Source organism: Asterias amurensis, chromosome 15 (genome assembly GCF_032118995.1).
Source record: "Asterias amurensis chromosome 15, ASM3211899v1".
Lineage (NCBI taxonomy): Eukaryota > Metazoa > Echinodermata > Asteroidea > Forcipulatida > Asteriidae > Asterias > Asterias amurensis.
The window spans coordinates 3,860,628-3,874,690 of NC_092662.1; the positions used below are offsets into that span (position 1 = coordinate 3,860,628).

Here is a 14,063-nt window from a genome sequence, read left to right on the forward strand (position 1 = left end):
TTAATCAGAAGTTTGAGCCTTTTCACTGATCTACACAAGCCTATATTCATTCGCCCATTTGTTTTACTAGTCTCTATGTTTTCAACTGGTCAGCAAGCTTTTTCATCTGTCTACAAGAAGCTTCTCACTTCCCAATTAAAGCATTACTTTCAATATTATCATTTGAATACAGCAGCAATGTCCCAAGCTTGTGTGACTAGACTTGTCATTAATCGTGTTACAATCCTTAGCTTTAATCATCTTGATTTTACTTTTATCACCTCCATATTTCCCTCCATTTGTGTTAATTCATTCTTTTCATAATCTTGTTGCAATCCCGAGATTTTAATAATCTTGATTGTACTTTTATCACCTCCATATTTCCCTCCATTGTTGGTAATTTTTTTATTTTCATAATCATGGTTACAATCCTGAGATTTAATCATCTTGATTGCGCATTTATCACCTCACATTTCCTGAGTCCATTGATATTAATTCATTCTTTTTATACAACACAATAATAAGAATCACATCTGATTTGAACAATGTCTGTCTCATCTACCAAGGACCTTGATTCAGGGCATCTTCAAGATGTCCTCAGAGTCTCAAGACCCTATAAGTATCTGATTAATTTTCTCCGTTCCTCCCACCTGTAATTGTCTCCTCTTTTCCCTTGATAACTCTCTAACTCCTTAGGGCAGTTGTAATCTCTAATACAGCTAATTTCTCTCTCTCTGTCTGTCTGTCTCTATCTAGCTTTCTCTTCTCAGCTTACTCTCAGGAATATCTGTTCTCATTAAAGAATATTTATCCTTGCCATTTAATCAAGAAGACCTCTGTTGCAAACGGACCACCTGTGTCAGCTAGCTGGGCCACTTGCAAACCTCGGCTTGGGCTGCAGCTCTGGCTTTGGTTCTGGCTTGTGGTCAGTCATCAATTTTGGACCATGTTTCCTACATCAAACGGAGCCTAAAGCTGCAGACAATGCCAATTTTTTTGAATAGCCCCTTTTCTGACATCACCATTGATTAGTTAGTCTGGGGTCAAATTCTCAAAGATAGTCCTAACTTAGGACAAGTCATGAGACTCTTTTTAAGTCATTAAAAACTTGAACACTATTAAGCTTAGATTGGTAACTCCTGTTTACTCCAGAAAAGACTTGTCTTATTTGAATGGAACATGGAAAAGAACAAATGAATTTTTTTTTTTTTTTGGTTGATTAATCCAGACGCAAGGCTGTTTGTAAGCCTTTTCTTCCATTCGTAATAATTAGCTAAAAGGCCCCATGGCGAAATTAATGTGACTGTGACTAATACCATAAAAGAAAAAAAATCATGTTTTGTATAACACACAAAAAACCTCCCCAGACAAACACTAAAAAAAACTCTCCAGACAACAATGAACCTATTACCGTATTGTTGGAAAGTTCCATCTAGCAATCATGCTAGACAGGGCTTTAAGTTTACTCTGGACCGAGGCCAGTAATTGTAGTGTCGGGCCGGTAAACCCAAGCCTGAACAAGCCCAGCAGAGTTTTGCATTTTTCAATTTAGAAAAAAAAAAACTCACTTTGTAACGCCTTAAAAAAAAAACTTGTGTTCAGATGTATACTTTGAGTTTGATAAACACTTCTGTATTCTTTTGAGTAAATAAGTATGTATTCCTTTAAAAGCAGTGGGCATTATTGGTGATATTGTCAAAGACCAGTCTTCTCACTTGGTGTATCTCAACATATGTATAAAATAACAAACCTGTGAAAATTTGAGCTTGATTGGTCGCCGGAGTTGCGAGATAACTATGAAAGAAAAGAAAAAACTTGTCACACGAAGTTGTGTGCTTTTAGATGCTTGATTTCGAGACCTCAAATTCTAAATCTTAATCTTAAGTCTTGAAATCAAGTTTGTGTAAAATTACTTCTTTCTCAAAAACTACTTCACTTCAGAGGGAGCTGTTTCTCACAATGTTTTATACTAACAACCTCTCCCCATTACTCGTCACCAAGTAAGGTTTTATGATAACAATTATTCTGAGTAATTACCAATAGTGTCCACTGCCTTTAAACTGTTCTGGTCTTATTAGAACAATTCTGGGCTAGTAAACACTTTGAATATCTATCTTTAATGTGTTTTTTTATTTCTCTTTCCTTGGTTACAGAGGAAGACCTTGATGAATTGTTCTCCAAAAGAAAATTCCTGCGGAAGAGGGTAGACCTCTCTGATCGGCGTCGATCGATTCTGTCGGCACAGCTGGAGCAGAATCCAAATCAAGCCAACAATCCCTTTTCAGAGTATTCAAAGTTTGATGGCAAGGTGAGGAACTGTTAAACTTTAAGCTACTCCCACAGGGGAAGAATGCTTTCTTTTCCGAAAAGCGAAAAAGGGCAAGGGCACCAATGCATTTTCTCCTTGATAAAGGGATATGCATTTCAAGGGCACTAAGGCAATGACCTGAGCATTCCCTGCCTCCATGTAGTATCAGGCCTGCGTGTATTACTACATTCACAATGCCAATTCTGTCCCCAAAACAGAACATCAGTGGTCTATGACGGCACATACAAAGGCTGTAAATGAACCTTTTCTTTTTTCCTAATTTCTCATTTTCAAGGCTCATTCTGGAGGCTCAAATATTAAGAAGATTGATATCTACTTAGCAATGTGTGAAGGAGACGCCCGTGAGTTTCCGCTGACTATTTACATTATGGGTAACGCCAAGGTGCTGGACCTCATTGGTCTGATATGCTGGCACTACACCAACGATGGGTACCAGCCAAAGCTAAGGTAAGTACGGCCTCTATACAAAGTGTTGAGAAGTCCTAGGCTCAATTTCATCAAGCTGATACTGCTCGACAAATTTCTCAACAACTACATTACTTCAGGTTCAGAGGGAGTCATTTCTCAATTTGGTGATACTATCAACAGCTCTCCGTTACTTGTTACCAAGTAAGTTTTGATGCCGATAATTATTTTTAGTAATTACTAAATGTGTAAATTAAAAGTGTTATTATTATTATAAATATTGTACTGCAGAGAGAACGTGGAATCGTATTGCCTGATGATCGCAGAGGAAGACGGTGAAGTAGATACAGACTTTCCAGCTCTGGATAACCGGGAAGCCTTCTCTAAGTTTGGCTTCAACACGCTGGCTCTGGTACCCGTAGACATGCCTGAGGATGACAACAGTGAGGAATCCAAGCCAGAGGGATGTGTCATCAATATGTGAGTACCAGACTATATTAATTGCTAGTATTTCATTTCTTTTCATTTGTTAATTCTGCTATACGGCAGTTACCGGTAAAGGTTGGATGGCTTCTGACTAGCACCCCAAACAAAGATATTGACAAAATAGGAAGATCGTCACCATTGAGCATTAGATTGGCAGTTGGTAGAGTGCCGGGACGCTAATCCAGAGGTCTCAGGTTCAATTCCTGCTTTAGTCAATTTGTTTACCCCCCCCCCCCCCCCAAACATAAATTATTTAGAAGGTTTATATAGCCCACATTCCTGGTTTTAAAGGACATTTTTCTGATGGACAGATGGAAATATAGGACACATCCCCAAAGAGCATTTTCACAGAGCGAACAAATTTAAGGATTAGATAAGAAAGATAAAGAGATAGCTAGCTAAGCTGTCATTCAACCAGGCAGGGTCGTGGTCCTTGGAACTGAAGGTCCGAGCCAAAGGTGAAGTGCAAGGTTTTAAACGAACGCTCAATACCGAGTCACCACTTTTATTCCCATTCATAAATATCCTTTTTTGAAGCGTAACAATTTTTAGAAAATCTGCTCAAAGTATGTTTTAAGTTTTCAGTTCTTGTCATGGTCTCATGCTCCATTTCGCACTTATAGGTGTACAAAGCGGTATATTTATTGTATTACCTGTAAACTAGTGCCATGATTAAAGCTTTTGCGCCTAGCCTATGTTTAAAGACTTCTAGTTGTTTTAATAGGTGTAAATTTGCATCAGGATTTTTTTACTATTATTTTTTTCTCCACTGAGCTTGGTAAAGTACTAAGTGCTAACACACTCGGTGTACATGGGATGAAGCAAAATTAGTACTTCTATAGCCTAGTTTATATCACACATTTAAACACCTTCACGTGACATACTTTCCATAGTAGGGGTGGCAAAACTGTCTGAGGTTTTTATGGAGTCAACTGATTTAATTAAACTTTTGTCTCTCAGTCATCTACATAAAACAACAAAAAACACTGAAAACAAAACTTCAATTTCAAAGTAACTGTTTGCCAACTATAAGATTATTTTGTGTTTGCACTGTGCATGGGATTAGATTTCAAAAGATTTGCAGGATTTTTTTCCAGACGAGATTACCCTGAAGATGTATTGAATTTTTGAAATGTGTCTGTTTTACATGTAATTGTTTCAGGTGTTACATTTAATGCTGAAACTTTTTACGTGACGAGGGGTTGATTTATTATTTATTCCATGACAGTTTGTGGGAACTGTTGTTCTCTTATACTGAGATTGCTCTGTCATCAAACAGGAATGAGAAGCTTCAGACTTTTTGTCTGAATTTCAAAGTTTTTCTGTCTTTATAATCTAATAAATAATGCGTAATCTGTAAACTAGAACTCATGGGCCCAATTTCATAGGGCTGTTTAAGCAAAAAAAATTGCTTAAGCACAGCCAAAAAAATTGCTTAAGCAGAAACATCCTTGCTTAGTAAAATCAGAGTACCGGCCAAGACTCAACCCAATTGTTTTGCTAAGTAAACAACAGCTAAATACCAGTCACAAGCAATATATATGGCATGACATTTTGTCCAGTAACATGTGTAAAATAAGCAAGCCATTTTCGTGCTTAAGCAATTTTTTTGCGTAAGCAGCTCTATAAAATTGGCCCCTGGTGCTACGAAAAGGTTGAAATGCCAGCATTTAAACATACTTCCTCAAGTACACATGACATGGTGTGTAAGCTGGTAACATTATTTTGGTTATAAACTAAACGTAGTTTTGTTGTTCTTTGCTACCTTTTCTTTGTCAAAAGAAATTAAACCCTGGTTACAAAGTGCCTTTAAATACACAATGCATTTACTTTATTTTTTTTATCATCATCAAGTCGAGCGCCATGCTGAACAATTATTCCCAAGAACTACTAACGTGAATATCCATTTTGAGGACAAACAATGGAGCGGTATAATTTCTTAATACCTTTATTTCCCACCTACGTAAACTATGGGATAAAAAGAACTGCCCTTAATACATGCGTGTCCATTAAAATGTCAAGTAACATAAATTCATCTTCAGATTTCCAGAGCAAAGTGGCGCAAAGGAATGCTCCCGGCTGCATCAGCCGAACACCTACTGATTAATTTCTTGTGACAACTTTGTCGTGCCATGAATAAGTCTGTTTCGTTTGGTCAGATATCCCTTCCTTTAAAAAACAAAAAAAAGGAAAAGCCTTCTTCGCTAGATATCTTATGACCACCTACTTAGAAGGAGGGAGGGAAGAAAGAAAAAAAGAGAGAGCTTCGAGCGCGGGGGTTTAGCGGTCGCACACAAATCCTGTCCGAGGCTAGCCCTCCCCCCCTCCGATGCCGATATTTATTTTGTTCTTGTGATGAGCTTGAAGCGCCGTTTAATTACCTCAAGTCTTGGCATGGTATTAGAGTGTCCCACTCTATTTACACCCTAGTTGTGATTGGCACTGAGGGGGGACATCACCTGTTGTGGGGTTCAAGACAAGAACAGGGTCGGGGGGGTTTCCTAATCAGAGACGTGTATGAACGTATACTCCTCCACTTTCGCACGTCTGAAGATGTGCTATAAATCTGAAAAACCCTTTTTTCTCATTCTTTATCCAGGCCAGTTCCGAGTCTCATTACTGAATTGTCTTTATCTTTTTGGACACACCACCATACATGTGCAAAGGGCTGATTTGTCTGGATTGTTAAGGGTTCACTATTGGGAAGTCAAACAGCAAGTTAAAGGGAATGTACTTGTAGTGTAACATTCAGCTGTTGCTCCTCCTTGCTATATTTGTTAGATTTGAGTTGGGTTTTTTTAAGGATAATTGGAACTTTAGAAGTCACTCTTTCTATGGACCTGTTTGTCCATGTATGTCTACATCAAACACAGAGAAAAGTCCTTTGCTATAGTTATCCACAAACTTTGGAAAAAAAGAACCAATACCTGCATATTAGGGCTGTATGAATGAAAACAAAAGCAGCTGAATATAATGTTAATAGCTAAGTATCCCTTGTGTATCTACTCTATACTCAAGCCTCAATTTCATGCCGCCACTTTTGTCACTAAGTTTACAACCCCTTGCCCCGTGGCAAAAGTAGAGAGAGAAATCCACCCCCTTCTGCTGATGAACTTGAAGCTTGTTGCACTTTTTTTTCCTTCAACCAACCGGACTCTCTTTCAACAGCTTCTTAATCTCCCCCTCCAGATCCCTTCCCCGATAGAAACTAGTATCCTTTCCCTGCGGCCACGCTCCGGCTATATTCAGTTTGAGATGTGGCTGTGTTTCCTGGCCCACACCACCTCCCTGCTTCCAGTATGCCACCTAACCTGTTCTCACTCGGGGGGTCCCTCAACGGTAGCCTGGGGGTATATATGCCCTCTCCTTCCCTACCCTTGGGCGCTGGCTCCTAACTACTTCATCCTACGATCACAAGCCGGAGCGGACGTGTCATGGAAGTTGAAAGGTTGTATCAGTGCATTGCGCTCTTATTATTTAAAGGTCGGGTGATGAATGGGAGGTAATCTAGGCCATCCCCCTTCCAGCGGGACTTTTTTTTTGCCAGAAAAAAAACTGTAGCCGATTTTAGTTTACTGTGAAGGAACACTCAAAACATAGGGTTCATGTTAACGTAGGTCTCAGAGGTCCTTGCACCCAATAATCAAATCAAATACTGCTATAAAAATACACCCCAAGCTCAATATACCATAAAAGTAATGTAAAACACATATTTAACACTTTTAGAAATATGGCATCCCTCGCTTTCCTTGTGTTCTTTCAAAAAAAATATGAACTTTTCAATCTTACAGGTTCTGTCCCTCGCGCATTAGAGACATTTTGAGATAAAAGTTTGTTACCAAATTGGTTCAGTAGTCTGAAGGAGGCAGAAGGTTCGAGTTAAACACAACTTCAGAATTCAGGTTCTTTATAAAGCCCAGAATCTCACTAACTAGCCCAGAGGTCTGGCTTATGCTTCAGCATAGGCTCTGACTTAGGCTCTGGGCTGGAGATTTCTTTAGGCTATGTCATTTGGTTTGAAAATGTGTGCCTTCGGTACGGGGGTTCAAACAGAGAGACAGACAGAGCCCAAGCAGAAGCCACAGCCGTGGTTTCTTAAAGGACCATGTACAAAAACAATTTGTAGTTGTTTGACGAGTTGGAAGCGATAGGTCCTTGGCATGGATAGCTGAGGCGGTGGGAGATGTTGGCAGGAAGGCATTGCCGGATGGAAAGACTACCCATCACGTCTTGCCGCAAGGGATGGAACAATAAAACTTGTTCCTCTTTCCGATCCCAACGTCTTTTCATACCTCACCAATGATGTAGGAAGGGCATTGTTTAGTCATCATGTAAAAATACATTTGTTATTGTCTATTTCGAATCGTGTGTCTATGCACTCTTTAAGAGTACATGACTGGGTGAACTTTCATACTCAACTCGCACCTACATCATCATTTGAAACTTATACCTGGTTCTTGACCCATTCTTGATTTTGAACTTATACCTAGTACTTGTCCCTTACACATGTATTTGATATTGAATCTCACGCTCAAGAAGTTGGGCCCAAAATGGAAACAGTTTTTACTTGCCCCTTAAACAGGACAAGTAGGATTAAAAGTTTACAAGGAATGTTGAAGGCTTGCATTACACTTTGAAGTAATCTTTTTTCAGATTGGTCTGGGCTCTTCCTGTGCCTCCACATACATCCATTATATTAATTTAAAAACAACATTTATAACTCTCCATCCATGAGCTCAATCCATGAGCATGTAATTCTTACAATACATTCATCGGCAAATGTTTGCGGCGCACAGAATGTTTTAACCATGGGTGGGACAACCATAAAGGTTATTGACACAGAGCGCTCCCTCCTTCCAAGCTCCGCCCACTGATGGGTGATTCACCGGAGGGGGGAAACAAAACACACTGAATCATATACATATCCTGACCTGAATTCTCATAGTACAGCCCACCATAGATTGACCTCTCTCTGTTTTAATTAACGGACAAGGATCTCTTGCCAGGAAAAAGTCATTGTCTTACAACCTTATTTTTGTGTTTTCTTTTTGGTCTGATTGGGGGTTCTGGTTTGGTACAAACATACATAGGTCAGGTTTGTAGTGGTTGGTGTTCCGCAGTCGGGATAGAATCTGCGGACTTTTTTTGAAGGGAACTTGTGTGTATTTGGAGTTGAGGAGAAGTTAAACAATCGTCTTACGACCTTATTTTTGTGTTTTCTTTTTGGTCTGATTGGGGGTTGGTTTTGGTTTGGTACAAACATGCACAGGTCATGTTTGTAGTGGTAGAGCTGGAGGCATTGTCCTCATTGCCGTCAGCAGTCTAGGTAGATTCTACTGAATTTTTCATGGAACTTGTGTTTATTTGGAGTTAATGAGATGCACAGGTGTAATGGAGACTGGAACAATGGGGTTAATCAAAGTAACATACTGGGATTTGACCTCTTTGTCTCGTGCCCTCACTTGACCCAGAGATGTTGTGTCATGAATATTTTTTGTAATAACTTCTGTTTGAACAGTACACATTATGAACTCCTTGTTGGTGCCATTGCAGTGTATCACCTTGGCTCCTAAACTACATTTATACCCTAGGCCTACTTAGTTAATGAGCACCTTCCACTGTAGGATAACTATTAAAAATTCAATACCATATTCTTTGATTCATGTAATTGAATCCAAAGTAAAAGATTCTTTTGTCGGAAATTTGTCTTAGGTGACCTTAAAAAGTGTTCGATTTTGGATAAGTTATTTTTTTTGCATATACATGTACCAGTCAAACAGAAGGGAATTGAAAGACTTTTTATATAGTGACACAAAGTCACGGTATTGCAATGTTTGTTAAAGCCATTATACACTTTTAGTACAGAAAAAAAAGAAAAAAAAAGTTCACAGATTTACAAATAATTTACAGGGTTTACATTTACAGAAGGTAATGGTGAAAGACTTCTCTTGAAATATTGATCCATGAAATGCTTTACTTTTTGAGAAATCATTAAAACAATATCAATTCTCGTATTGAATTACGGATTTATTATAAAAACATGTCATGACACAACGAAATGCACGAAAACAGGAGTGGGTTTTCCCGTTATTTTCTCCCAACTCCGATGACCGATTGAGCCCAAATTTTCACAGGTTTGTTATTTTATATATAAGTTGTGATACACGAAGTGTGGGACTTGGACAATACTGTTTACAGAAAGTGTATAATGGCTTTAAAACTAAATATGCTTCAGGCATGACACAAATTAAAGGAAACGCAATATCTATTTTTTGCCCAATGGCTGAAAATAGCAGAGAGACGTTTTGGTGTGGCCTCAACTTGGGAAAATGGAAATGCAGTTTGATGCCATGATTTTTTAACATGGAAATTGATCATCAACTAATAATCTGTTTAGGAATACACACACATTTCACATTTCCTCAAATATGATGAGTTGTCAGATGTAATAACTTCTTGGGCTGTTACTAACCTTCAGTTTATGAAGGGGTTTTTACTGTCCCTTGGTTTATCACCGAGTCTTACCACCCTCGAGTTTATGATCAACTCTTGCAATCTCTGAGCTTAGGACCTTTTCATCCCCTAAGCGGAGGACTAAGTCTTACCATCCCTTAGCTTAGGACCAAGTCTAACCATGGATTATAATCAGAACTTCTGTTATAGACCAGGACTAAGTCTCAGCATCCTTTACTTACAAGAACTAAGTATTATCATCCTTCAGACTGAGACCAAGTCTTATAATCAATCAACTTAAGACTTAGTCTGACAATCTTTCTAGCTTAGGACTACGTCTTACCATCCCTCTTCTTAGGACTAAATCTTACCAACCCTCAACTTAGGACCAAGTCTTACCAGGCATCAACTTAAGACTAAGTCTTACGATCCCTCAACTTAAGACTTAATCTTACCAAACCTCAACTTAGGACTAAGTCTTACCAGGCATCAACTTAAGACTAAGAACCAACCCTCAACTTAGGACCAAGTGTTACCACCCCTCAGCTTAGTGATGTGTCTTTCCGCAATGTGGTATAACAAAATACTGTTGAGCCTTTCTCTAATTATCATGCGTACCTATAGATGTATAACTAAGAAAACTTGTTCACCACTGTGTAGGTATCTGCTCAATATCAATATTGGAGATTATATGCTCTCCTGAATCATAGCTAAAACTCAGAATGGCAAAAAAACAGAAACTCTAATAATCTGATTTGGTATTGTTGCCATACTTGCTCAAATTGTTGTGCACACCTATAGAATATTTATTTTAAAAAAGAAAAAGAAGAAAAAACTTGTTCACCACTGTGTAGGTATCTCCTCAAGTTCAACACTGAAGATTCTATGCTCTTACAGGGAAAAAACCCAGAAGTATAATATTCCGATTTGGTATTTTTTGTCCAGCTGTCTGTCGCCATCTCCTACTAATCCCCACCTCTGCCTTGTTTTCCCCCTCCTCAACAGAAAATCCTCCGACGGTGAATCCAAAGTGGCCGTTGACAACCTTAGCACCACGTTACGGGAGATCCTGGTGCGCGCATTACGCAAAAGGAAAGGCGTAATACCGACTGCAGGTAAGCCTCTCTGATTTGTGTGACTGATAGTCCTGATTACCGTGCATCCAAATGATCTTTTTGTTTTGTTTGTCGTAGTTTGTGGTGGAAGCCCGGAGCAATTAGGGGTTGGGTTAAAATTATTGGAGTGTTGTAAGAGCTGGGGTGAGAGTGAGATGTGTATCAGTGAGGTGCATGGGAGAAAGAGGTCATCATATGAAGATGATATTGAAAAATGAGGATGCGTTTTGGTCAAACTATGATGCGTCAGTGGTCTATTAGAATCGGGAGGTGTGCCCTTACACAACTAAACTTACGGGGTACTTTTAATAATGGAACAATGCTACCCACAAGGTTTTCTGTGTTTTAGTGATACCCTACAGAGAATTTCTTTAGAAAAGGGAATACTAGAAAAATAATAGCAGGACCCCAGAATCATACCGGATACGTAAGGGAGAGTGGGTGTGAGTTCAACCGCGGACCTATAACAAAAGAGGACAATAGTCTTTCTTCCGGAAAACTTTTATGAAAACACTTGTATGCGGTGTATGCAGTTCTGAGAAAAAAGGCCTAGACACCGAGTGCTCAAACTCACTAAACACCCGATATACTCTATTACACACCATTGTTTGAGTCAATTATTTCAATGTTGACAGAACTAAACCACTTGTTTTGACACTTTCCCTAGTTATTTTTTATCCTTTTGATATTTTTAGCACCCATAAAACTTTGGGCTCGCAATGGCAGATTGGTTTCAATGGGTATTCTTTTTCCTCTGAACTACAATATGCACTAAGTGACATTTTCAACAAAATGCCAAATGTTGAACCCCACCGAAAGAGCAATGAGTTGTGATTCCAATTATCGCGTTTCAACTTTACCCACTCTTGTCGTCGCCGCATCCTGTCCAAAAGTCTGAAAATTTTCTGACATCATAAACTCGCAAGGCAATCATCCTAACATGAGCGCTGAAGAGAAAGGCAAACGGTAAGCGTGGAGCCGTCCGCAATCAATAGTGTGTGCAATTAGTGCGACGCAAACACCGTTATGGCATCTAAATGACTAGTCGTGATCAATCAATGTGTCACAACCCAAAGCTTTTCTTTTCCCCCACTCTCTCTCCCTCTCTCTGTTTTCTTGATATACTGTGGTGATAGTGGTCTAGTGGTAAGGTTAGTGGTGAAACATGACTTAGATTTCTTGTATGTGTGTGTGTGTGTTCAATTTGACAAAGTTGTTTGTTAAGTCTACTTATGTCATCCCTGGTTGACCAAATCTGGTGAATTATTACACTGGAAATCAATGAAAACTCCCAACAGGGGACCGGTGTGTATATAGAATACCGATAATATTCTAACTGTATAGTTTGGTAACTACGTGTAAATACTAGCGTAGGTCATGGTAAAGTGCACCCTGTCTGCAGAGAAATGCAAGCCTGTTTCAATCGGGATTAGTCCAGGCGACACACTGCTTCTAGTTTGTGTTTGTTTATGATATGTCAGTATTGGGGAGGGGGGGTTCGGCTGATGTATAGTGTAGGGAATGTGTATGACTATGACTATACATCATCATCATCATCATCATCACTAACTCTAGACTACATCCATCCCGAGTCTGATAGAACGAGACTACCCAAGTCTCTCTCCACGGTCTCCTATATACTCTCATGATAGATGCCAAATCATCATCAACGCAGAAACAACTACAGACAATGTTTGTATTACACACACCAATATGCAGATCTCAAGATTGGGTTTTTTTATGGTCGATGGTGTCAAGTATTTCTTGAGATATCAGGGTGTGTTCCACGTGCGCAAATGTTGCCCAATATTTCCGCACGTTCGCCAAACAGTTTAGCAAATGTTAGCAACCATAGGCGAATGTTCTTCTGAGGTGTTGGTGAGTGGTTTTTAAAATGGCAGACAAAGCAGATGATATTGTTTCCTTGCCACAAACTATAGGGTTGTTTCGGGTGGTTGATAATGCAGTCAGTTTAAGTTGAAACAACAAATTAATAAGTTGATGTCTCTATAATATACAAAAGAGGATTTAAACATACCTTCAACCTGTGAAAAAGGTGGTAGCGTTCTTGAGATGTTGCAGAAAATCTGAAGTGGTTTATGTACACACAGGAAGAATAATCTGCAATTGGAATACACAATATGAGAAATGTTACTGCATTTACACTTCTCAAATTCAAATTTTGGCGGATAACAAGTGATATCTTTTTCCATAACCACATTACTTCGAAGTGAAAAGTTTCTCAAACTGCATTATACTATCCAAAGCTGATGTACTTCTTACCAAGTAAGTTTTTATTGCCAATAATTTTCAGAGTTTACCATCCGTGCACAGACCCTTTACAGTTTAATTTGCATTGCTTAAAACTTAGAAGCTTTGTCTTCTGCTTTATGATTCAAAGAAGAAAGGCCCAGTGCAACTGCCAAAGGGAAGGGTTGACTGGACTTTATTTTCATTGAATAACACAGGATAATAACATTAAAACTTTATCATGTTACGTCCAAGCTGCAACAAGAAACTCAATTATTACATCACAACAAAACCATGTGTTTCAATGTAATATTTATGTACACAATATGTTGCCTTTGGTCTTTGGTGGTTGTTCAAATGTCATCAGTGTTTTTGTTGAATAGTACAATTGCACTTTAGTGGTTCTTTTTCTTCATGCTTGATATTATTTGATATTCGGAGGTGGTGCAGTACAAAGGGACAAGGGAAGTATTAGCAGTGATCTTTGTACCCTATGGCTTAGAGTCAACCCAAGTGTCGTGCCTGCAACTTAATCAGTCAGAAATTAAATCTCAAGTAGTTGCTGAAAATGTAATAATAACACCAATTTAATCATTCCTTTTTTTGACATCATGTCGTGTATTTGTTCATAGGGAGAGAAAAGCCACGAATTTCTCATTACCAAGATTAATTGGTAATTATTATAAATGAGAAAAACATAATTGTAATGAAATTTTGGAGTGTGTAAGGTGCGAGTTGAACTTAAACTAGAGTGGAGATTCCTTTTTCTGAGGACTTGCCCAAAAGTCACGGCCACAGTGTTTTCATAAGTGGAGGAAGTATTTTTTAGTATGTGGTTTACTGTTTCAAATTGAAGAGGAACATCAAAGAGTTCGCCCCAGGAAAACAATTTAATCTCAAACAAATGTCTTATGAATTTTGTTTTTTCTTCAAAATGTTTTTTTTTTTAATATTTTTATTTAAATAAGAAACATGAGTTGCTATTTGACACGTGGAATAATATCCAGTTTGCAGAAACTTATTATTACTCTTTCCGTTTTCCTCAA

The 14,063-nt window shown here is 38.6% G+C and overlaps 2 protein-coding genes across 3 annotated transcripts in view; one reads left to right on the forward strand and one right to left on the reverse strand.

Annotated features, from left to right (window-relative positions):
* The window catches only part of LOC139948523 (pre-B-cell leukemia transcription factor 1-like), a 178,669-nt gene that overhangs the window by 118,937 nt on the left and 45,669 nt on the right, over positions 1 to 14,063 (reverse strand). Inside the window, exon 2 of the mRNA XM_071946699.1 lies at positions 12,806 to 12,888. The gene's annotated coding sequence lies outside the window, so the exon portion shown is untranslated. The remainder of the gene's footprint in view (positions 1 to 12,805; positions 12,889 to 14,063) is intronic.
* The window catches only part of LOC139948522 (target of rapamycin complex 2 subunit MAPKAP1-like), a 48,388-nt gene that overhangs the window by 20,685 nt on the left and 13,640 nt on the right, over positions 1 to 14,063 (forward strand). For both annotated transcript variants that reach the window (XM_071946697.1, XM_071946698.1), the window contains exons 4-7: positions 2,133 to 2,287; positions 2,583 to 2,755; positions 3,005 to 3,193; positions 10,658 to 10,767. In XM_071946697.1, coding sequence (XP_071802798.1) covers positions 2,133 to 2,287; positions 2,583 to 2,755; positions 3,005 to 3,193; positions 10,658 to 10,767 — 627 coding nt within the window. The remainder of the gene's footprint in view (positions 1 to 2,132; positions 2,288 to 2,582; positions 2,756 to 3,004; positions 3,194 to 10,657; positions 10,768 to 14,063) is intronic.